General features: G+C 38.0%; 1 protein-coding gene across 4 annotated transcripts; it reads right to left on the minus strand.

The window, feature by feature from the left end:
- Positions 1–4,178: 4,178 nt before the first annotated feature.
- LOC124262700 (chromobox protein homolog 1-like) lies at positions 4,179–25,492 on the minus strand. Of its 4 annotated transcripts, none has more exons than XM_046697225.1 (6): positions 25,395–25,492; positions 23,546–23,607; positions 20,001–20,163; positions 18,231–18,387; positions 17,074–17,174; positions 4,179–6,225 (listed from the first exon to the last, which is right to left on the minus strand). In XM_046697225.1, the coding sequence occupies exons 2-6, from the start codon at positions 23,550–23,552 to the stop codon at positions 6,072–6,074; spliced, it is 582 nt and encodes a 193-aa protein (XP_046553181.1). In that variant the 5' UTR covers positions 23,553–23,607; positions 25,395–25,492; the 3' UTR covers positions 4,179–6,071. The 4 variants fall into 4 exon arrangements, with proteins under 4 accessions (XP_046553181.1, XP_046553180.1, XP_046553183.1 ...); XM_046697224.1 differs by having other exon boundaries at positions 18,216–18,387; XM_046697227.1 differs by lacking the exon at positions 23,546–23,607 and having other exon boundaries at positions 25,395–25,486.
- Positions 25,493–25,611: the final 119 nt, after the last annotated feature.

Consider the following 25,611-nt stretch of genomic DNA (forward strand, 5'->3'; position numbering starts at 1 on the left):
TCGTCTACCGCAAACCAACCCATACGGACCAGTATCTCCATTTCTCCCCCAGTCACCCTATCCAAGTCAAGAGAGGGATAATCTCCACCCTGACCAGACGAGCCAAGAATATCTGGTGAATAAACATGGTGCATACTAAAACTTGGCATGCATTAATGTATAATGTGGAATGTCAATTGACCGAAATATGGATTCTACACCCAGCAAAAAAGCCAGATCCCGCAGGTGTCATCTACCAGATAGAATGTGACTGCGGCATATCCTACCTTGGTGAAACCTCCTGACCAGTCACCATTAGGATCAAAGAACACCAGGCCTCAGTAAGAAACAAAGACTCTAAATCCGCCATAGCTGCCCACCATAAAGCCAATCCAAACCACATCATCAGTTGGAACACCACCAAGATCATCCAGAGGAACAAGGCTGACTTCAAAACCTGCAAACTACTTGAAGCTGTCCACATAAAGAAGATTAGCCCATCTATCAACAGAGATGAAGGATATTTCATCCCCAAGGCCTATCATCACTTGCTGAACTAATTTTCATGTAACCCAGTCATTGTACATTATCCCTTGTGTCCATCACTACTGGCTTCCTAACAGTACCTTATCACCTATGTATACACCTATGTACATCACTCCCTACTGGCTGCCAATCAACATCCTTAATCTCTTATGTATACAACCATGTACTTCCATCAACTGGCTTCCATCAACCTACTTATTCCCTAACTGCCTACAGGTTAAAACAACATGATAGGGTCCAGTGATCAGGAGTGAAGTTAATGGGAATACACCGCTCTGACCTGTTCTACCCCTGCTAGAATGAACTTGACCAGTTACTTGGTTAATGAACTGACCTGTTCTATGGTGTCTTCCCACTCTGCCTACAGAAGTTTAAAAAATGACAAGTGTTGGTTGGTTTATTCATTCTGAGAATTCTCCGTCTTTACATGGAGACGTGGATATATCATGAAAAATTGATAAGTTTTACAGTCTTTTACTGGTTTTACAGTCTTTTACTTGTTTCACAATTACACACAACTGACAAGGATGTCCATTTCGTTGCCATGGACTCCGATATTTGACGGGACCCAGATCAAATGTATTTGATTATTTTTGTTTTGGTGGTATAGTATTCTTCTGTATATGTTATTTATTAGATGTGGTCTTTTGGTTGTAGAGTAATTTTTGAGAGCCTGTATGGAGCTTAAGGAATCCGTAAAAATGCAGATGGTAGTGTTTGTTTGGTCAGATGTTGTTTACAAGGCCGGAACTATGGCTCCGAGTTCTGCTGTGAAGATACTGGAGTTTGCCGGGAGATTATAGGATTGTTTAACGCTTTTTGGGGTATGTGTTATCTGTGTTATCAACCTTTTCTATTGTATAAACAACTCAATTTCGCCTCTGTGTTATCAACCTCTTCTATTGTATAAACAACTCAATTTCGCCTCTGTGTTATCAACCTCTTCTATTGTATAAACAACTCAATTTCGCCTCTGTGTTATCAACCTCTTCTATTGTATAAACAACTCAATTTCAGCCTCTGTGTTATCAACCTCTTCTATTGTATAAACAACTCAATTTCACCTCTGTGTTATCAACCTCTTCTATTGTATAAACAACTCAATTTCGCCTCTGTGTTATCAACCTCTTCTATTGTATAAACAACTCAATTTCACCTCTGTGTTATCAACCTCTTCTATTGTATAAACAACTCAATTTCACCTCTGTGTTATCAACCTCTTCTATTGTATAAACAACTCAATTTCACCTCTGTGTTATCAACCTCTTCTATTGTATAAACAACTCAATTTTTAAGCCTCTGTGTTATCAACCTCTTTTATTGTATAAACAACTCAATTCTCAGCCTCTGTGTTATCAACCTCTTCTATTGTATAAACAACTCAATTTCGCCTCTGTGTTATCAACCTCTTCTATTGTATAAACAACTCAATTTCGCCTCTGTGTTATCAACCTCTTCTATTGTATAAACAACTCAATTTCGCCTCTGTGTTATCAACCTCTTCTATTGTATAAACAACTCAATTTCGCCTCATGCTTCATCTACTGTCGAAACATCTCATGTATTTATATCACCCAAAATTACTTCTCATGTATCACTTGCTTAACAACGACATTAGAATCTATGTCGAAACGTCGCCTATACAGAATAAAGAAGTTGTATATCCATAAAAATAATCCTCATCCATCATCGACCCAACTTCTAGAATGCCAATGAAAGAAGTACTCCATACTCATTTTAGCATTATCATTCCATCCAGCATCAGCTGGTCACATCTTTGGTAACATGGAAATACTGTTAGTTGTTTTTGGTGGGAGGGGGTTTAAACTACATTAGATTTAGTTCCAATTACCTTTCTTCCTAAACAGTTACTTTATTATCCAAAACTGAAGCACAGGCTTCTGTACATACATTTGATCCCATGGTTGGTTGCTTTATGTCATAAGAACTTCTCTTTGGAGGCTGCAAATCTGGTACCATTTGGGATTGCTCTGAAAACCGAGGAGGATAATCGCAGCGTCAGCTAACCTTTGAGCAACCTATGACCGTCCAATCAAATGCGAGACGGCCGAACAGATTTAACCAATCAGACGACTACTTGTTACGGTTCGGTGGGACTTACAAAATGGTTATTGAATTTTCTCTTCCCTGGTCGCTGACACTGATCTATCGACAAACGAAAATCTGCATAAAACACAGATATTTGACCTGCAGTATAAACGCTTATGGGTTTCTAATGACATGGTTACTATTTGCTTATATTTTCGCAAGATGACATCCTTGAATATTGACCAAAACACTAATTTCAGTAATTGTTCACTCATTGCATGTATCACTCAGAAGCGATCGTGCGGAAAATAGCATTCAGAATCATTTGAGTCTTTGAGGTAAAGGTTCAAACAGTATGTGCGAATGTTAACTTTCGTGATTTGGTAAGCTGTGTTCTGATTGGTCAGTCCAAAAGGTTAGCTGACGCAAACTTCTACAAGGTTTTGTTAGACTCAGTATAGCAGTGTAACGAATAATACTGAGCCTAAGTTTACTAAGACTGGTTATCTCCAGAAATTCACCATGAATTTGTCTGATTTTAGGCAAAGGTGCGTTAGGTGTACTTGCAGATCACAGCTGAGGGTGAAAATGGGTTAACGTCATACTTAATATTTTGCTCAAATGACGACGTGCATATGTATGTGGGGCTGCTTGTACTAGCCCAGACTTAAGCTGGTTTCATAGTGCTAGCTCACTGACATACCATGCTGCAGTTAAGCATGAATACACCACTCAACACATTATACTGACTCTGAGCCTACCAGTTCTTGTTGTACACATTAATGCCGAGCGCCAGGCAGGGACCAACAGTACCATATTTTAACGTATTTTGATATGATGCGACCAGGGATCGAACCTGCAACCTTCCGCTCTAACCACACCACCACGGATGCGGTAGATCAGTTTAAAGTGACCTTGAACTCATTTTCAAAGTAATTGATGTGAATGTTGACCTATATCAAGAACCTCAATCTGGATTTAGTTTTAACTGGTGCATGTGCAGATCCTGTTGATAAAGGCAACCTTTTATTAGGGTCATTGAGATACCTGATCGGTTTGTTCAAGTAAGAATAAGTACACAACAATTATGTATGATGAGATTGTCAGATGCCAACATCCAAGATACCAGTGATGGATACCCTTTCTCACTGGATGAGAATTCACAAATATTTTAAGAAATATATTCAAGTTGTGTTCAAAAGATTGCATCCCATGTTTTCCAAGGTTACTTTTGCATCCCTTGTAACCTTGAGTAAGTTACATAATGCTAAAGTAGGTAATGCTACGTGGACATACAGGAAGGCTTTCCATCAAAGTAATGGACATATCCATCTCAAGTGCCTGCAGAGGGACAGAGTGAGTGAGTTTGGTTTTACGCCGCTTTTAGCAATATTCAAGCAACATCACGGTGGGGGACACCAGAAATGGGATTCACACATTGGACCCAAGTGGGGAATCGAACCCGGGTCTTTGGCATGCCCAGCCAACGCTTTATCCACTAGGCTACCCCACCGCCCCGCAGAGGGACAGTATTCTGTAACTGATGTCTTTCCTCTTCCATCTGTGCATTATCAGATTGTATCACATACCATACAACAAAGTACTTGTCACTTTGGCATTTATTCACATATCCACACTGTAAATGCTAGTTTAGTTTGAGAAATCGACACCTCCATATATAATTCCAATGAACAGTGGAAACCTGTAAGACAGCTGTGTAGTAAAAAGGACACATTAAATAATGTGTTATTAATCACAAACACCCTTAAGGAATACCTGAACACAACCATACATTCACATTTTTCAGAAAGTTACTGTTACCCATGTTATCAACAAGGCAAAAGGTCTAAGAATTGGTGTAATATCAGCCCCACTGCTTCTTTCTTCAGTTAGCAGGGGACTCCTAATTTACAATTTAAACATTTTGAAGTTGCAGGTACTTGCTTTCACATCTGATTTTGAGAATTCCTCAATCTGAGAAAACAGACACAATACTTCACATTTCATATTTATTCAGAAGCTTATCGTTTTTCAAATTTCCATTCTAAAAATGTACAAAGATGGTGAGGCCAGGTACACAAATAGGCTACACTTTAGTTTAAAATTTATGATCTGCTCTGGAATGTAAATAATGCATCACATGAATGGATGCTGCTGGTATGTCAACAGATTCGGCTTGTGTCCAGAGTTGGATTTATACATCTGTATTCACCCGAGTCCAAACATCTGATGCACTACCAACATCCCACTGAAGTTGTTATAGTTTCTATACACCATGCATGCTAAATGAATCCAACCTGCTTCTCCAAAATGGTTTATCTAACAAGTCGATCAAGTTCGGCCAACAGTAATTAACCAGCGATAAAATCACAAGGCCCAGGCAGTTTTGCCCACTGAGAGAGAACTTCATCACGTTCACTAAGGGTACCAAATGCCGATAGTGATGATCAAAACACACAAGTCTTGACAATGTGAAAGGTATGTGACATTTTACATGATAAAAAACAAGATATACCGACAAACTCAATACAAGAACTCATAATTGTGAAGCTTACATGAATGCTAGCGAGAAGAAAGAAAAGACAATCTGGAATAGACTTGAAAACCAATTCATATCAACACTTGAACAAATGACAGTGGTCTAATATTACTTCTCCAAATACTTGAATACTGTATGATTAATGTTTTCAGTTAATCAGCTAATACTCTTTACCACTTAAACATTGCCGCAAAACATAACCATGACAACTGGATTGATACAAGGGACTCGAACTTAAATTGGTCAGTAACTAAGAGTACACTTGAATGGCAGCATCTCAGCGGCCACAAACACCTAACCTTCTCACAAAATATCTGCAGAAAGTTGAAACGGGTTACTGATATCAATGAACGATGGAAGATGTGATACATTAGCACTTTCTTTACAATCTGAATGATGTATAAACAAACCAGCATTCTATGACATGATTCGAGTTCTTCACAGTAATGGTGGGTTCATTTGTCATAAAAAAAATTAAAAAATTCTCCCAGCTTGACAATGTCAAAAAATGTTTTGAACACCATTAAAACACTGTACGAGACAAAATGCTACCAGATTGATCAAAATTAAAAAATACAATTAATTATAACCATCAAGCCGACAATTTCCATCTTGAATGCCCTAATCTGTTTTCATAACTGTCCACAATGTGCTAATAGAAAACTACTTTGACAGTTTGATTTCTTTGGTTGTGACAAATGATGCTAAGATCCACAGAAATACTGAGAGAATCTGTCTTGACTTCCCTGGATGAGGAGCTTACTCCCAAACTGCAAGTTTCAGCTCTTTTGTCACGATCCGTGAAAATATCGTCCTTGTTAATGACGACAGCTGTTGGGGCCAACAGATCCATGTTAAAATACATTCCCTCTTTCCCCATGGTGATGTTTAGTTTCCATGGAAACAATGTTTATACACAATGAGTTTGATAAAACAATGACTGTCTTCAACTGTAGTTTTAAGACTTGTTTTCATCTTTTCCTTTCTCGTCGTCGTCGTTGTCATTATGTGTATGCCAGGTGAGTCGCTCCTCATAAAAAGCAATTACTATCTGTGGACACTTCACGTTTGCCTGTCTCGCTGGTACTAAATCTGCCTCATCACTGTCCTTCCTGTAAAAGAACCCAGAGAAAACATAAACATCCATACCACCTTTGTGCCATGACAGAATTAATCAAGTAACAGTCCCATGCCAGATCCATTGAGTTGACTTCAACAAGCACGGTCGATGGGACCTCTACTAATCAGGGACCAACTCCACTTAGCCATCGTAGTACTACCACAACTTTAAGTTCATGTGGGAAAGCCGCTATAACTTGGTGGTTGTGATAGTTGTATGATCCCCAGAGAGTTGAGATTGATAATACGATGTGCCGTTGAGATCGACATCCAATGATTCTGAGAGAGTGAAAGAGGAGAGAGAGAAAGGGGAGAGAGGGGAGGAGGGGGAGAAAGAGGAAAGAAGGGAGAGAGAGAGAGAACAATAACAAAAATAACCCACAGCGCCTTGAACATATACTAGTTGCGTGGATATGTGCGCTATATAAATATCCTATAATAACTAATAGTATAATGTAAAACAGAGGTTTAATGACCATCTAACTGATGGGACTACTTGGTGGAATGTAGTCTTGGAATCCCTCAATCTGAATATTTTTTTCACATTTTTTTTTTAAGAGGCAAAAATATTTATTCACACAATATAGTACTAAATAACTAAAACAATATGTATCCAAGCCCTGAAGGTAGGTCATTGCATAGCAGCAAGTTATATGGGACCATCTGTTTGATGTTCTGGGAAGAGGGCTGCGATGGAGATTAGCTATTTTTCAGCAACAGGTGCCAAAACATATGTTTGTTTATTAATAATCGAACTGACATGTAACATTCTCACCTATCACCTATTCGTGGAATGACAGACTAATCTTAGACTACATGAAGTCTCCAAATATAAAGTATTTAAAAGTGAATAAAGTATGTAAAATTGAGGGCAGATTCATTTAAACACTTTACAAAGATCTTTGCCGATAACTGGAGATCACAGATGCCCAACCTTGTTGGCACTGGTCTATTGCATCCTTCAAACATAGCAATAAAAGATAGCACAGCATAATCACGGTTTGGAGCAAATTAATTACTGTGGCAACTTCCAATGAAGTCACAGAGCTCCAGATAAGATTTAGCTCATGTGGGTACTGTATCCACTGTATTTTTTTTGAGTGGGTATTATGAATGTTGAGTGGGTATTTCATTATCCGTTACCCACTGTTTTCAAACGTGCGTATTTCAGTCATTTTACTCACCTAAGTACTATGTGACTAAGTAAGTTTACTAAGCAGGTATGTTCTGCCTTATGACTATGTCATACCTAATCAAAACCAACTTAAATATAATGGAAATGAGTTCATAAAAAATCACTCATCCTAAATGGACAGTACAGCACTTGTCCTATACTAACAGTACAACTTGATAGCAAACAGTGTCTTTTTCATTACGCAAGCGATTTTAATAAATATATTCCGTAAGCATTTGTTTAAAACTTTTTGCGTATCTAACATTTTAAATGCGTAATTGGTACTCAACAATTATTTTTCAATACGTAATTGGAAATTTTATATGCGTATTTTACCAGGATACGCAGCTTATCTGGGCCTCTGAAGTCAGTTTTTGGAACAGAATATTACAACCTCCTGGTTCCTGAAAACAATTTCTGGTCATTCAGCTTGTCCATGAATTGTCGTTTAATGCCACAAACATCCCTAAGTAATCAAACATGTAAGTAATCAAATCTAGACAATATTGTGACTGATACTAGCAACAATGCCTTACGGCAAGACAGAATCTGCAGTGCCTGGTAACCTTATCCATTCATAGACTGAAAATTACGCAAGTCTGAGGCGCAAGATGAGACATTTTACAAGTTTTTAAACTGTCATTTGGTCCTGTGGACTAGCTCCTATTCAAATGATACCAAATTACCAGTTACTTTCACCTCAACATACGAAATATCTGACAGATCTATTTTCTAAGCATGGAAATTGCTTGGGTGGTGAGGTGGTAAGCTGGGTCCAAAGACCCAGTGTTTCCGTTCTCTGGTATATACCAAATTTTGACAGGTAAAAATTGCCCAGGACCGATAAATTTGGAAGCTATCGGTCACTGCGTCCGGTAAGATAACAAAACTATTTTTGTTGTTGTCCTGCTTAAAATGTTACTGAAATTAAAATAAAATAGCTCAAATAATCCCCTAGTAATAGAATCGGCGTTTACGATTTTCGTGTGAGATGAGTAGTGGTGGTCTAATTAACTCTTTCAACACCAGTCAACCAGAGGCATTTACTGCCATGACACCGAGTTCCCAGAGACTCTGAGGTCATAGATGAAGCCTATGTTTATGAAGGAAATTATAAGCTTGTAAAACGTTATTGCTACTACATCCCATACACAATTTAAAAGATCTAATCCTACTGTTGATAAATATGAAGTTTATTTTTATAATATTATTAAATTTATACAACTACAACTTAAATAAATTTATATTTGAATGAAAATGCAAGCTTACATTTATAACGTCCAGATAAACCACGAAAGGAGCAAAAGCTATGGCGATTTTTTCCATTTGTGACATGTCACAATATGCCCGTGCCTTTTTCTTTTATATTTTCATCTTTACGTAATCAGAAAATTATTATAAAAAGATTTCTTTAACAATATGTATGGTCGCCTATTTCCCGATATCTGTGGCTTTCCGCTCGGTAAAATGACATAACAACTGAAAATACCTCCATTTTTGAAGCTTCAGTATGAATAACATGCTGCAAATCGTTTGATGTCGGGCATCGCTCGAAAGCTCTGAACATCAATAATATCACTGTACCCTTGTCAAGAGTATTTTCACAGTTGTAAGAAGCGATTTTATTGGATAAAAATTGGTTTCTAATGACGCTTTTTCGCCACAGTCTGCTATAAGGGTCGTCATTGGTCAAAATCAGACACGTGACCTAAGGCAGCCAATCATATTACAGCAATGGATATCGTCCTAAATAAGAAACGAAAACCTTTAGATTTAGACAAAAGTTTTGGGTAAAATAATGGTATTCTGAACATATTAAGCAAGAAATCGCTACCTATACGTAAATTATGGAACTTATTGGATGTATCGTGCTTGGTTATGACCTGTGACAAAAATGTAATTTTTGGAGTAAAATTGATATTTTATACTTATCCTGACTCATGCTCTTTTTGCTTGTCTTCTTCTTCTTGCGAACATAGTGGAACACTTGTATCTCCCTAATTGAAGCTCCCTTCAATTTAAAATCACTAATTAGTATTCACCACGAAGTTACCTCCTTTCCACAAGCTGGAAGCAGGGGCCACCTCTACCCATGTGCCTCACTCTCTCCTCATATACTGAGCCCAACATTTGAATTTACAGGGAAATCCAAAGTGTTATTTGGGAGGATGGGAGGGCTGACCTCATGAGTCAGGATAAGTATAAAATATCAATTTTACTCCAAAATTACATATTTTTTCCTTATCCTGACTCATGCTCTTTTGCTTGTAGCATCCTACGGAACGGAGGTGGGAATATCTAATACTTTGGATTTTTAATAATTAGTGATTTGAACTGTGATGATTGTAATAACCCTATGGGAACTTCATAAAAGGCACTGAACTGATGAATTCCTGCTGCTAACTTATCAGCTGCCATATAAAAGGTTATTACCATGTACTTATTATGATAAAGTATATATAACATTAATACAATGCTTAAGACTAATAGACTTAAGCTTGTTAATATGCTAGTATAAACTCCTTAGAGTTTGTTAGCTAAAATACTTTAAGATATAACATAGTACTAAGCTTAAGATATGATTAAACTTAAGCTAATTATATAATAAGCAAACTCTTTAGAGTTTGTTAGTTAATATACTTATATGATATAGATATAATGCTGAGCTTAAGATATGAATAAGCTTTAGCTACATATATAATAGCAAAACTCTGTAGAGTTTGTTAGTTAATATATTTTTATAATATGAGTATAGTACTGTGCTTAAGCTATAATTAACTTAAGCTACATATATAATAGCCAAACTCTGTAGAGTTTGTTAGCTAATATATTTTTATAATATTAGTATAGTACTGAGCTTAAGATATAATTAACTTAAGCTACATATATATAGCAAAACTCTGTAGGGTTTTGTTAGCTAATATATTTTTACAATATGAGTATAGTAGTGTGCTTAAGATATAATTAACTTAAGCTACATATATAATAGCAAAACTCCGTAGAGTTTGTTAGCTAATATATTTTACAATATGAGTATAGTAGTGTGCTTAAGATATAAAGAACTTAAGCTACATATATAATAGCAAAACTCCGTAGAGTTTGTTAGCTAATATATTTTACAATATGAGTATAGTATTGTGCTTAAGATATTATTAACTTAAGCTACATATATAATAGCCAAAAAACTCTGTAGAGTTTATTAGCTAATATGTTTATAGTGTAACCATAGTACTAAGCTTAAGATAAGATTAGACTTAAGCTAAATGTATATAGCAAAATAAACTCCTTAGAGTTTATTAACTAATATACTTTTTATGTTAAAAACATAGTACTGAGCTTAAGTTATGATGAAACTTAAGCTATATATATATAATAACAAAACTCCGTCGGGTTTTGTTAGCTAATACCTTTATAATGTAAACATACTGCTTAAGATATGATAAAAACTTAAGCTAATTGTATAATAGCGAAAACAACCCTTTAGAGTTTGTTAGCTATGATATAAACCTAGTATTGAGCTTATGAAGGAAAACTTAAGCTACATATATAATAGCAAGAACTCCCAGAGAGTTTGTTAGCTAATACATGTTATAATGTAACCATAAAGCTTAAAATATGATAAAACTTAAGTTGAAATATATAATAGCAAAACCCTCTTTTAGAGTTTTGATAGCTAATATACCTATATGATATAAACATAGTACTGCGCTTAAGATATGAATAAGCTTAAGTTACATATATAATAGCTAAAACTCTGTAGAGTTTGTTAGCTAATACATGTTATAATATAACCATATTGCTTAGAAATATGATACTTAAGCCAAATAGCAAAAAACTCTTTAGAGTTTGTTAGCTAATCTACTTATATGATATAAACATAGTACTAAGCTTAAGATATGAATAAGCTTAAGCTACCTATATAATAGCAAAACTCCTTAGAGTTTGTTAGCCAATATATTTTAATAATATGAGTATAGTACTATGCTTAAGGTATAATTAGCTTAAGTTACCTATATAATAGTAAAACTCCGTAGAGTTTGTTAGCTTAATTAACTTAAGCTATGTATAAAATAGCCAAAAACTCTGTAGAGTTTGTTAGCTAATGCATTTATCATGTAACCATAGTATTACTCTTAAGATATGAATAACTTAAGGTAAATATATATAATAACAAACTCTGTAGAGTTGTTAACTTATATATTGTATGATGTAATAATCATAGTACTGTGATGATAAAAGGAACTTAAGTAAATTATATATAGCATGAAGCTATTTAGTATTGTTATAAGATAAGTAAAAATCTGTTAGATTGACTTATCTTCTCCGAGGAACTGTCAGCTGTTGTGCGAGGACCATGGGATCGAATTGGTGTATACCTGAGACGTCCTCGGTGGTGATATCTCTCAGATAATGGTTTGCAACCACCATATCGGATTTCCAGAAATAAACCCTCCATTATTTCAATCATATTTGTGTACAACAATTGTAGAAGTTAGCGCTATAATATCATGAGTATTAAGCTCATGGAGGGTCGGAATAGGTCCATCCGCATATGCACGTAGTATGACAGTTCTGATCCAAATGGAGATATAATACATGAGACTTCACTCTGCGTAAGTTGATGATAGAGAAAATAATCTGTTGCATTTTTTCCTCCTGTTTGGTTTGGTGGAGATAAATTTACAGTGCTCTTGCTGGCCATCTTGATAGAATCATCGTATCATGGGGTCCAAGTATGTCATCCAGGCGTGTTCATAAACCTCACTTGTGAGGTGTTGGAGCACTATATTCATATCCCCAGGTTTGGCGTGAAATTTCCGTTTATTCTCCAAACAGAAGTTTAGTAGGTTTACTAACCATCTAGTTGTGTTAGTTAGCTTGATGAAATTCAGCTGTAGTCTGAAACGCTGTGGATTTAGATCCACTTGTATCTTCGTCTAGGTAATTAAGCTGCGAAGTCCTTGATGATGTAGGTGCACAACCAGGTGTGTCTGTCCTCGTTGAACTTTATGTAAAATCGCCTGACTGCCGATCCCTCGTCTTAACTTGACAGGGGAGGTCTCTAACTTGAAGAAAGGCAGTCTAATCATGAATGTTCAGGTTAACTGGACTGTAATGAGGCTTGCTCGTTCACTGATATATAGTTGTCACTTGTGACGTAAGTCTTGAACTGTGAATAGAGATCGACCTCTGTGTAGGTCGTTGTCCCTCGCGGTCCAATCAGAACAAGGCATTTTGATTCTGTATAATACCAGCTGTGATGTCACGGTGTAGCGGGAAAAACCCACCTTGAATAAATTCTTTGTCGCCGTTGATATTAGCATAAGCGTCGGTCTTCACCGTAGCTTCGAAGTTATCCGAGTGACCACGTGTTTCGAGGGTTAATGGTAACCGCTGAAACCTCCCGGGCGAAAAATCTCAGCTCTGTAATTTTATGCTGGGTAGGTTATTTTCCTGGTTGTCGTGAAAGTAATTTCAGTTTTGAATATAATTCCGACTTCCTTATATATAAGGGTATAAACAACTTGCAAGTTGTGAGCTTGTAGACTGTATACATGAATGTATCGTCATAATTGTAGAATTAACGTTGAACGTGTACATATTTCTTCTCAGAAACTTTGACGATTAAGAGTTATACTCGCTGTAACAAGGCTGCTGTTCAATTTCGATATTGAATTGTCTGCAGATATGCGTAATGGTCACGCATGTAGATAATCGTATCGTCGTCCGGGATTGTATATTAGCAATTTATACGGAATAGTTGTGAAGATCTATGAAATGTCGTTGACTAATAATACAGCGGCGTTCTGTGTTGTAAATAGCCTGAGCAATTATCTTCGGCAGAGGCTTATAGGCGGCATCTGGCATACAGTTGATAATCAACTTATGCGGCGTCTTGAACGGACTGACGAAAGTAGCTATATATGACGAGTGGCTAGTATATGGAAACCTTGGAGGAGACTTCCTCGGTGAGCGCCCGGAGACTTAGCGAAGTTCTCGAAGTATCCCTTCTAGATCTTCTGGGTGAAGTAGACTTGGAGTTACTTAGCCTTCATGACCATCGCGAAGGTGTCGAGTCAAAACCCGATTAGTATATATATATATATATATATATAATATATATATATGAGCTTGCCGTGAACAGCCTCTGTGTTTAACAGGATGTGGGATCGGGCGGCGCTTGCCTAAAGTAGGGCAGCATGGATCATCTTATCATATTCAGAAGTCGTGGTATACTTAAGTCTGGTGATAAGTGTCTAATTGATCGTTCTAGATCTATTTAGGCCAGCGAACATACGTCTCGTCATGGATTCAACAGAACCAATATACGATTGTAGTTCTTATACTTGATATCGATGATCAACTTGTCTATGGGTTGATCTTCTCGGAGACTTGTGAGGGGAACGTTGATAGTTTCGCGAAGCTCTTGTATAGTCCCTCGATGTCCTTCTAGATGATGATGATCTGGATTCAGGTGTCCTTCGCGCATGCCTTCGCGAAGCTTCCTCTGCGTCCGGTCCGGGGGAACGACGATATGACCTTCGCGAAGGCTTCCGTGATGTCTGATGGTCCGAGTCCACATCTAGGGATGAAACCGCATAAGGTGATGATCTATCCTGCCTTCGCGAAGGCTGTACATCTAGGTTCTTTCCGCCTTCGCGGGAAGGCTGTACATCTAGGTTCTTTCCGCCTTCGCGAAGGCTGTACATCTAGGTCCTTTCCGCCCGCGAAGGCTGTACATCTAGGTCCTTCGTCAAGGTGGTCCGTGACTTCCTTCGCGAAGGTGACATCGTCCTGGCTGCTACGTTGACGGGGGGTGCCTCTGGGGTGCTGTCTACGTTGGAGCCTTCGCTTGGCTTCGGACCCTGCTACCGCAGATATTGGTCCTCCATGATGTTCATAATTTGTCATCATGTCTTCTGGGATGGTCTGCGGCGAGGTCGCCGGTGCTTTATCTGCGGTGTTAATGAAGGGGTCCACCGGAAAATCGTCCGACATCAGTGTAGAGGCATCAGGCTGCATGGTGATCTCTGCTGATGTCGTTGTAGCTGTCACCGGTCGTTTCTTGTGGCGTCGTCGGGGATGATGATCAGCTGATCATCGTAGAGGTCCAGGTCATCGGCTGGAACAATCTCGGTTGAGAAAGTCCTAGTAGACTTCGTTGATTTTCCCTCAGAGGTCGGCGCTGCCCTGGGTGTGCGGCGCCTGCGTTGAGTGTTGGTAATGATGGGACCCTCAGGACGATCATCGCATATCTCGCGTTGGTACATCAGGCTGCATGCTGATCTGTGCCGACATCGGTCAATCTTGATGTACATCCGGTATGATGACCCGGCTGATCATCATACAGGCCCAAACTTCGATGGGAGCGGTCACCGGTTGTTGAGATGTAGTAGAAAAACCCTCTAGTCTTCTGCTGCGGCGATGGGATGTCTGGGGAAGCAGGATGCTTCTTGGAGATGGCGGACTACGCCCCACACCTCTCCACCACTCTAGCGGAACACCACACGGGAGGGGAGTCGGCCAACAGCAGTAGACTGGCGAGGGTTCCGTGTATCAGTCATACTAGACTCTGCATCGCAGCGACCTATCTGCTGTGCGTGCCAAGCGCCAAAGTAAATATTAATAAAAGGTAGAATTGGATAAATTAGTACGCAACTGCAATGTGAATATAATAAACATGGGCCGTACATCATATTAAAGGCGGATCAGCAGCAGCATAAAAAGCGTAATCTGCAATAGTACAGAATTTTCATCAAGCGTAATCCACTGAAACAAACACACGCCGTCCGTGACTAAACTGTAGAAAAGCGACTAAATATCAATATATAATCGTTGAAGGATACTAGCTAAACCTCTATAGATGTCTATACGAGGTAACTAACTAAATATAATTCAAAGGATATAGTGTGTCGGGAGACACAGGCGCTCTCAGGTCCAGCTCACTGGGCGAAGAAGGAGAGAGTGAGGCACATGGGTAGAGGTGGCGCCCTCGTTCCCGAGCTTGTGGAAAGGAGGTAACTCGTGGTGAATACTAATTAGTGATTTTAAATTGAAGGGAGCTTCAATTAGGGAGATACAAGTGTTCCACTATGTTCGCAAGAAGAAGAAGACAAGCAAAAAGAGCATGAGTCAGGATAAGGAAAAATATGCTTCATGTATGTATTTTCGCATTAAACATCGTGTCCGAGCGTGAAGATTGAGGCGGCGAGAGCCGAGATGTCACTCGTCAGTGACTTGACTTGCATTACATGATCGCACAAAAAGATGGAAATAGTAATTTTATATGTACGTTTGACAACTTTAATGAATGCTGTTGTTGATTTTATTCATTAGTTATTCAATTTATTTAATAATTTCCTCGAAACATCGTTACTTTGCTCTTTGACAATGTTTATTGTAGACCCGCTGCCGAAGCATGTGTCCGAGAATCGTTGTTTTCAATAACATTGCGAAAAATAGTTTATAATTTTAATTCTGCTGATAATATATGATAAATTGAAATTTAATAAGTGTTTTCAGACATTGTGAAATGTGATAGATTTGATATATGAATCAAAAGTCAGGTAGGTTCCTAAAATTATGTCTCATTTTGACGTGACTACTGCCTGGCCGATTAATCGGCCTCCGGTGTCTGGGGACTCATAACGTTGTGGCCGATTATTCGGCCTGCGGTGTTGAAAGGGTTAATTGAAATAATCGAAGATTGGTCGCAGTGGCCAAACGACCAAGCAATCGATCACATTTTCTCATAATCGAACACAAACGATTTTTGAACTGCTGTAATAGAGTTTGAAATACTTGATGATGGAACATATCTAGGACATTGTCAGGGCCTGAAAATATGTTTATTTCTAAGAAAACTCACTTCACTTTCTGAAAAGTCATGACTGAATATTTCTTGAAGAATCTGGGAAGTTAATGTTACACTGGAACTGAATCATTTTACACTGGATGTGAAATCTGCAAATGTAATTTGTGCAGTATCTAAAAACAACAGAGAACCAAATGTTTTTTCTTTATACTTATCTGCAACTACAACCTGAATAGGAAAATCTAAAAAATGACGCTAACCAATTTATTTTCGATGATTGGTCGTTAGTATTGAACCAATCATCAATTGTGAGATTTCAACCAATTCCCAACACTAGAGATGAGGGTTTCCTTCTAAATTCATTATACTACGGCAATGTGATTGGTCAGTTTGACAGTCATTTGGAAATGATCGCTGTGTTTTGTACCTCGAAACGTCACTATAATGACTGTTGTCACGGGAAATCATGGAAAATAATGATGTTATCTGATCGTTTAAATACATCAAAATGACAAGCGGAAAGCAGACAGCTCTCTCCACTTTTGGGGGAGGTAAACAAGGTTTCGGCTATCGAGGAGGACGAAACAAACAGTAAGGGGCAAAAACATTCAAGTTCAAAACTAAAACCTAGTAAATTGTGGAAACTTAATCCAGACTGGGACAGGCAGATTTCGTGCAGGACCAGTAAATTAGGTCGTCGGACATGGGTGATAGGCTGTTTAAAAAAAAAAAAAAAAAAAAAAACAGCGGAAAAACTGAGGACCTCATGTTAGAATATTATAACCCGTCTCAATCTTGCATTCTAACCTACATCACTGACAGCATTCAATAGTAATCAAACAAGATGCTTACCATTTCATTAGGAACATAAGCTCCCCACTACTGTCAGTTGCTCCTATAATTCTCTCTGGCTGTAAACCACGGTCAAAGCCTCGGGGTTTATTGTCATCTTCCTGCGAGAGACAAATATTTTACTAAATGTATATCTGTGGCCATTGAGCGTAGATATCACAGAATTATTCAGGTTTCCAGACTAAGCTGCTGTGCAGGAAACCTGGGCAAAAACTGGCAGCTTATCTTAAAGTTCTACATTTCAGAGTTGGGCCTAAAAAGAAAAAGAAATTGTTGTGGTTCCGATTACCCGACCGACCCTTGAATTCTGGTATCGACCTTTTTTTTTAGAGGTATGAATAAAATAAGTTTCCATATAACATTGCTTTTTCCTGGCACCAAAGGACATTGGTCATTCTGATAAAGAAAGTCGACATGATGGCCGCAAGATTGATTGAATAAACAATTACACATTGAAAAATGAAGAAGAAGAAAGAATTGCTACCTATAGTCCGTTTGGCTCAAAAGCAGACCGATGAATTGCAATTTAACTCGAAAAACTAATAACCATAAAAAACTCAATGAAACACTGATCATAATGAAAACGTCAGACCTACTGTGAGGTTTTTGCAGAATTTATGTCCTAAAAATGAAAAAGTTGTTTAACAAACCATCATTAAAATATTGACACAGTTCACTATTTGTTACGAGGGAGGAGTGCAGAGAAAGGGACAGCCAGGTGTGAGAGAAAGGATGGAGACGGCACAGCACAGATTAATGAATCAATAACTTTGTCAGCACTTGTGCACGTGCTTCTCTAACACCTGGCTGTCCCTTTCCCTGCACTCCTCCCTCGTAACAAATAGTGAACTGTGTCAATATCTTAATGATAGTTTTTGTTCAACAACTTTCATTTTTAGGACATAAATTCTGCAAACAAATCAGAGTTGGTCCGATGTTTTGATTATGATCCGCGTTCCATTGAGTATTATATGTTTATTAGTTTTCGAGTTAGATTGCAATTCATCGGTCCGCTTTTGAGCCAAACGGACTATAACTACCCTAAATTTTAAAGAGGTGTAATCGGAACCACAACATTTTTATTGTTTGGCCTTGTATAAAACTATTTAAAACTAATTCCCAAGCACTTTAACGAAACATACGGGAGCAGTTTTTACTTCTGCTACTTTCTTCTTCTTCTTAGATGAACCGTCATCCATTCCATTTGCTTGCTTCCTCTTCTTTTCTTGTTCTTTCTTTTTCCTCTTGTCTTCGTAGTCCGCTATGAGGTCAGGACAATCTAGGTTTTCTTCCGGTTCCCATGTATTTTCAGAGCTGAAATTGGTGAACTCAAACCATAAAACCAATAACACAGTAGTGAGAGAATGAGTGAATGTTGGTCTGCACAAGCCAGCAACATTAAAGCCATACAACAGTAGGTGACTTTTAAACAAACAATGACCGTTACCTAGGTAAAACAAACTAATGATTAGCCAGGTCACCCATTGCAAACACTGTCAATGACCTTCATAATCTTCTCTAAGGAGAAGTGTGCGAGTTCAGTTTTACGCCGTTTTTAGCAATATTCCAGCAATATCATGATGGGGACACCAGAAATGGGCTTCAAATATTGTGCCCATGTGGGGAATCGAACCCGGGTCTTCGGCGTGCCGAGCAAACGCCTTTACCACTAGGCTAAACACACACCCACCCACCCCCCAATGAGAAGAGTGAGGTAAGACTTTTATGCACGAGATGATATGAAACTTGTAATTATTGTTAATGACACAGTTCAGCTATTATTAAAATTAGTGGGCAGTGCTTCAAGGGACAATAGTAATTTCGAGTGAAAAAGAGTAAAGTCCAGATTTTCATTGTCTCTTGATACACGACATGTATGGTCAAAGCTCCACCCACACTCATTAACAAAATTGATGAAGTGAGGCTTTGTTTGCAAACACAATAGCCAAATTCCTACTGTTAACGCTACATAAGCTTGCAAATATTGCATACCTACATGGGCAGTCATTTTCTCGCTTTGTGGTTTTCAGGCTTCATGATTGCAGTAGACAAATAATTGAATCTGGATCAGACAATCCAGGGATTGACACCCTGAACTACAATCTACTCAAATTTGGTACTAAATGTATCAACCAAGTCAACAAGTCTGACAACCTGATCCACTTAGCCATCGTTTACGTCAAGCTAGGGTTCCTGAGCCCAATTCCAGGCAGGGATAGAAATACTTTTTTTTCTAAGTGTGCCTTAGGGCACCAGGCAAATATTTTAGGTGTGCCTTTCAGAAATCAAGTGTGCCCACATGTTTTTAGAATCAATGACTGTAGCAAGGATGAGGATCTTTTGAAATTTATTGTCAGAAAACAACAAATGTAACCAGTTTTCGGTTATCACTGATATGTCTTCTGCTTAAGATGGCCTTCTTATGTTACATTTGTTCTGCTTTCCCCATCACCTTTAATAGCTAAGAATCGTGAGAGGTTCACTTTTTCAATATGTCTAACATACACGATTTACTAACCGAACTATCAGTACTCACAACACTCTAAATGGAAAAACAACCAGATTTCTTTACATCATCCATCATAATTCCAGTGATTTCCTGGGCGTAAAAGTCAATAAATGTTTTTGCTTGTTTGTCATTTAGCTTTAGTGTTTTGTTTGGGGATTAAATGACTAAAGGTGTGCTATGTCTCTCAAAAATTAGGTGTGCCATAAGGGCACCAAGAACATTTTTTATCTGTGCCATTTCGATATTTACCGTGCCATTTCGATATTTACCGTGCCATGGCACGCTAATACATGGGGTATTTCGAACCCTGCCAGGCCTGATCTTTAGCCTGGGCACATCCCAGAATCCCCATGGTTAAACTCCAATTAAATTACAACGAAGAAATATATGGAATGGCCGACTGCAGCAGAGCACTTACTCCGGATACCCCTTCCATTTGAGAAGGTACTCCTTCTTTCCGTTCCTCATTCTTCCATCAACAACCTTCTCCACTGTGTACTCCTCCTCCTCTTCCTCCTCAGCATCAATGCCGTCTTCACCAACATCCTTCTTTGTTTTCTTACTCATTGCTGTTAATGGTGCTGCAACATTATTCATCACTGTTAATCAACTGGGATATTGCTATTCCCATCAGACAACTGATCTAATTTAGAGTTGAGATAATCCAGTGAGATCTTTCTAAATGAGTGTGTCGGCAACATTTCATTTTGTATGACAGCAGTCTAAATAATTGTGCCTGGACCTACACAATTGGAATTGCATGCATCAACCAAGTCATCCAGGCCAACTACCCGACCACATTACTTGCAACTTTCACGGAGCATGGGATGCTGAGGACCAGCTCTTCAGGGGGAGACAATTTGAGTCAACTAATGAGATGACTTCAGTGATTAATAATGATATTTACTGCAGAAAATCAATAGAACTTATCATGAAAGCCTGTAGGGTATCAAACCTTGACAAACAAATGGTCAACACTGAGCAACAAGCAATGTTCTCTATGGTGGTCTCTCCTGGTAATAAAGTCTATGAACTGTCTTTTGATTTTCATCACCTGTATGGTGTACTGAAAATGTAGACAAAACCAGGCCACATGGACAGTGAATAACTGAACACAATAAACATCCGGAATGGAGAAGATATTTTGCTGTTAAAGATATTCAGCTGTATCCCAGTTACATAATTTTAAGGCAGCCTGGTCCAGACAAACCAGAGCGTAACAACATCAGCAGGGTACGATGACTTGCAAGATATCTATGTTGTTCACACAATTTCTCATTCAGAGGTGGAAATAACCCATTGCCCGACGTCCCAGTCCAGTGGGTTTTTTGGTCGGGCAAGCAAATTTGTATATCCCACTGTACCGGTGTCCAGTTGACTTTCCAATGTTAATTATGTTGTTTTTTAAAAACCAACAAGAAAATAGGCCAGTATAGTGGAAAAATTATCAGGGCAAGTGATTTTACATGTGCCACTGTACTGGAGTACACTAGCAATTTTAAAGTTATTTCCACCCCTGTCACATTCAATCACAAACATGTTAAAATTGAGTGAGTTGGGTTTTATGCCGCTTGTTAGCAATAATACAGCAATATCACAGTGGGGGACACCAGAAATGGGCTTCACACTTTGTACCCATGTGGGCAACCAAACCCCTAGCCTTCGGGGTGACAAACTCTTAAACCACTAGGCTACACCACTGTCCCATTAAAAAATTTAATTGAAACTGACATCCAAGCATAAAGTATATCAAAGCCTAAAAAGCAACTACAAATTCCTATGAACTGCCAAGCAGCTTTATTCACTCTCACATTGTTTGATGCTCTCCCTGACAAAACTTCCTGTTATTTGACTAGTGATTAGGTCCATATTGTAACCACCTGATAGTCAGCTTTTTATACATGTGCCGTGTACTATTGCATCCAGCAACATTCTAGCAACATGTGAATCATGAAGTCGGAACCAGGAGTGAGTTTAGTTTTATGCCGCACTCAGCAATATTCCAGCTATATGGTGGTGGTTTGTAAATCGAGTCTGGACCAGACAATCCAGTGATCAACAGCATGATCAACCAAGCTAGCGAGCCTGACCACCCGATCCCGTTAGTCACCTCTTACGACAAGCATGGGTTACTGAAGGTTCATTCTAACCCGGAACTTCATGGGTACATGTGGAGTTAACTTCCTGCATGTCATGGTGGGACCATCTCAAAAGTCAAATGGAGGAAATTACAATCATATCTTAAATGAAAATGGGGACATTCTTGAAGGGGCTCTTGATGTCCAGTTTATGCCGCTTTTAGCAATATTCCAGCAATATCACGACAGGGGACACCAGAAATGGGCTTCATACATTGTACCCATGTGGGGGGAATCTAACCCGGGTCTTCGGTGTGACCTGCGAACACTTTAACCACTAGGCTACCCCACTGTCCCCAGTTTGAAAATGAATAGATCCTGTTTCAAACGTCCTTGTTTCAGCAGTTCTCTTCACGTTAAAGGCATATCACAAAAACAAATATAAACAAATTTTGGCTTTCCAAGTAAGTCAAAAGATTTTATTTAATAATTGAATTTTTCCAAGCACATGTAGGAATATATTACAACATGCTGATTATGAATTTCTACATGGTAACAATGATGCCATATATACATCTTTGTAAATTTCTCAACATTAGTTTTCATGAACTGAAAGAAGTCTGCAAATCATTCACTCAGAGGCACATTTAGATCCAAGCAACAGTCAAATGAGTTTTCTGCACAATCTCATGCTTAACTTGTCAGGGTAACATGTATCTTATGCTTTTACTTACCGATATTACTTCCACAAGTTATCCTTTATTTTTCACCAATTTCTACCTAACGCCACAACCGGGGAGGAGATGGCATGTACCAAACAGTTATTTCTCAAAGTTTAACATACAAATCTTATGAGAAAGTTGCTGTTCGCTTTGTTTCACCTAATGAGATATGAGTAGAAGAAACTTGCGTTCTGCAAAAGCCAATATCATTATCACTAATGACTTAAACATAAGGTCAGTACTCTTGTCAGATAATATATTACAAATTACAATGCCTTTACACAAGTACTATATAGCAAACATCTTGAAATGTTTATAATACCTGTTCTCACATCAGTGTTCGAAATGAAGCATGATCGTCATCAGATATTTTGTTAAGTTCTCAATGAAGCTCTGAGGGGGTCTTAAAAAAATCAACACTACAGTAACAAATCTAAATGATCATGAAGACTGCATAGTATTGGAACATAGTATATTAGAGTTCACAGTTCCAAGAGTATGAGAAAAGGTGAAGCATATTTCTCTGTGTACCAGATGCTTGTTTCTTTGCATGGTTGTAATGAACAATCGTTCTTGTCATTCTTTCCTTCCAAGGCTATGGGATCAGTACAGGTTTCCAGAACCTCAAGCAATGGTAATATGGTTTGTTTCAAATCACCGCTACCCTGTTAGTTTTGTTCACTGCGAAAAATAGCACTTTTAATAACAATTAAGGCTGAATATTGCACTGCATGTAATAAATGGCAAGAATTTTAACTGACACTTAAACAATGGCAACTTTATACTGGTGTCAAAAAGTGAAAAAGATCAAATAACATGTCAACCCTGTTTCAAGGGAGATAACTCTTCCAACATAAATAATATATTTGCTGTGATTGTTAATTCCTTATAACAATACCACCACCAATGCAATTAAAAGTGTTTGACACACAACTTGTAGCATTTTCTAAATCCAATTAAGCCATAGATATTATTGGAATGCTTCCATTACTCAGAGATAACATTAGTGCTTGTCAAAATACGATGATTTCCAAAAAAACAATGGTTCTAAATATTTCTTATAAAATTTATTCCTGCATATCATGTTTACAAATGTGATGGCCTGATTAAATACAATAACATGGAACTAAAAGGTCCATGTCTGCCTGACTATCATCATTCACCTGCCATATTGATGTTTCTTGGTTACTGGAGTGTTGAAAGGATTCTGGTCTCAGTTGTTGTTCTGGTTTGAAAGAGAAATGTCAGTAATAGGCAGAATATTCAACAATCAATATGATACGGATAAACAAAGAAAACGTGGGGAAAAAGAAAGTTGGTTAAAACCCAGGATTTAAGTCATCACTATTCGTTGGTTTCACATTAATTTTCGACTCGCTCTGCGCATGCGTAGAGCGTGTAAAAATATCCACTGGTCAATTCCGGTTTGGTCGTAATAGCGATATTGTAAACACGCTCTAAATAAATGCTTTATAAAAATTATTTACACGTAACAACTGTTCATAGTTGAGTACATACATCCATTTGCCTATGCTTTTCAATAATTGATGTCCTATTTTGGTGGCATTGCATCAGAGATGTGTTTTTTACTTGTGAGAAAGGGATGTGCAGGAAGGACGGTGGACGGGTGGTGGTGAAATGTGTTTATACAAGAGCTTGTTAACAAACGTTAAGCCATTTATTTAACTGATTCCGGTCCCTTCCATTCATAAATGAATTGAGATTAGTTAAATTCGACAAAAAAACCATATATTTGTTTTGATTTTTGCTTTCTTTAGAGTGCGTTTACACTATCGGTAAAGCTTACGACCAAACCGGAAGTTTGCCAGAGGATATTTTTACACGCTCTGCGCATGCGCACAGCGAGTCTAAAATTAATGTGAAACCAACGAATTCCAGCTGAAAAAGTGTCAGGGTTGTAAAACAAGTGAAGGTTCAAATCAGGTTTGCATTTCATGAGACCAAATGCACTCAACTTCCCTTAGCCAAGAACATTGTACAATGAAGATATTAGCTAAATAATCTGCAGCTTCTGTTTGTGGAAGAGTGGGCACTATTTTTGTAGACTCAATTCTTAGGACAATGGTGTTCATTACATGTTCCTACTATAACTTATACAAATCCTATGGATTGTTAATGTCAGTCTGAACGATGGTCAGTTAATTTACATAGAATCTTGTTATTTTTCTCATAAACAATTATCAGACCTGTCAGTGACTTCCAGAGGCAAACAACATCGGAACTATTTGTTTTTAACTTTGATAGAACATCCTTTGACAACATTACCAAATTACGAACGACACTTAAAGTTAATGTTGCAGAAATGAAACAATCTACAATGTCTTCACATGATTGCATATTATACTTAGTTATGTTATAATGTACTACAGGTGAACCCACCTTTTGGTAAGAAAACGTAAATGTCATGAGTTTTAAAGATCTGTCAATACAGTCTGCTTCTGTTTGTTTTTATTTAATTACACATAAAACAGTTCCATTAGTCCATACAACGGCTAATTCGAGAATTATCAATAAATGAATGTAACATTAACACTACTTCGTTTAAGACAGGTATAAAGTTATGGCTGGTTAATAGGTTGTAGTTAAGTACATTTGATGCAGGCTACATGTTACTTTCACGTAAAGATCCTTCATTGTCAAAACTAGTCACAAAATGAGAAACTTGTGTTGGGTAAGGAACCTCTCAAAATACCACCACCTCACATAATTGCAATTACGTTTAAACATGCAGACATTATTTGTGAACTTCCGATTTCCCTTAGATTCGAAATAGTTTTCATTCAATACCGCTGAAAACCGGCTATTTTGTTGACAACGTGAGGCGCCATTTTGTGCGAGATGCAACACAAAAAGCATGCAAATTCAGTACCTATGCCGTAAACGTATGGTAAGAAAAATCAAAATCTGAGAGAATGAATTCTTGGAATTGAATTATTTTCATTTCAGAAATTAAGCTAAATCTATTTCCCCTTCAATTGACTTCAAACTTACATGCTTGAGATGTTACTTTCCCTCAAAGCTGAAATGCCGCGATTTCCTTTGACAATCTGCGCAAGCGCGAGATACACATCCGGGAAATTTTTGCGATGTTTTACGCGGGAAAACACCTCGGCTTTTTTCGTGATATGAATTAAATTTCATTTCTGAAAATAACTTGTAGTTTATGTCCACAGATGTAAGAAATATATGATATAAGGATATTGAAACG

This window comes from Haliotis rubra, unplaced genomic scaffold (genome assembly GCF_003918875.1).
Source record: "Haliotis rubra isolate DU_JTF1 unplaced genomic scaffold, ASM391887v1 Scf85, whole genome shotgun sequence".
Taxonomy (NCBI): Eukaryota; Metazoa; Mollusca; class Gastropoda; order Lepetellida; family Haliotidae; genus Haliotis; species Haliotis rubra.

Bases quoted from the DNA above. Each gene is read 5' to 3' on its own strand.
- LOC124262700 (XM_046697224.1), bottom strand. The intron at 18,388-20,000 runs GTAAGTGCTCTG...CACCAATTTCAG, and splicing joins AAATGGAAGGGGTATCCGGA to CTCTGAAAATACATGGGAAC. The intron at 17,175-18,215 runs GTATGTTTCGTT...TGTCTCTCGCAG, and splicing joins CAGAAGTAAAAACTGCTCCC to GAAGATGACAATAAACCCCG.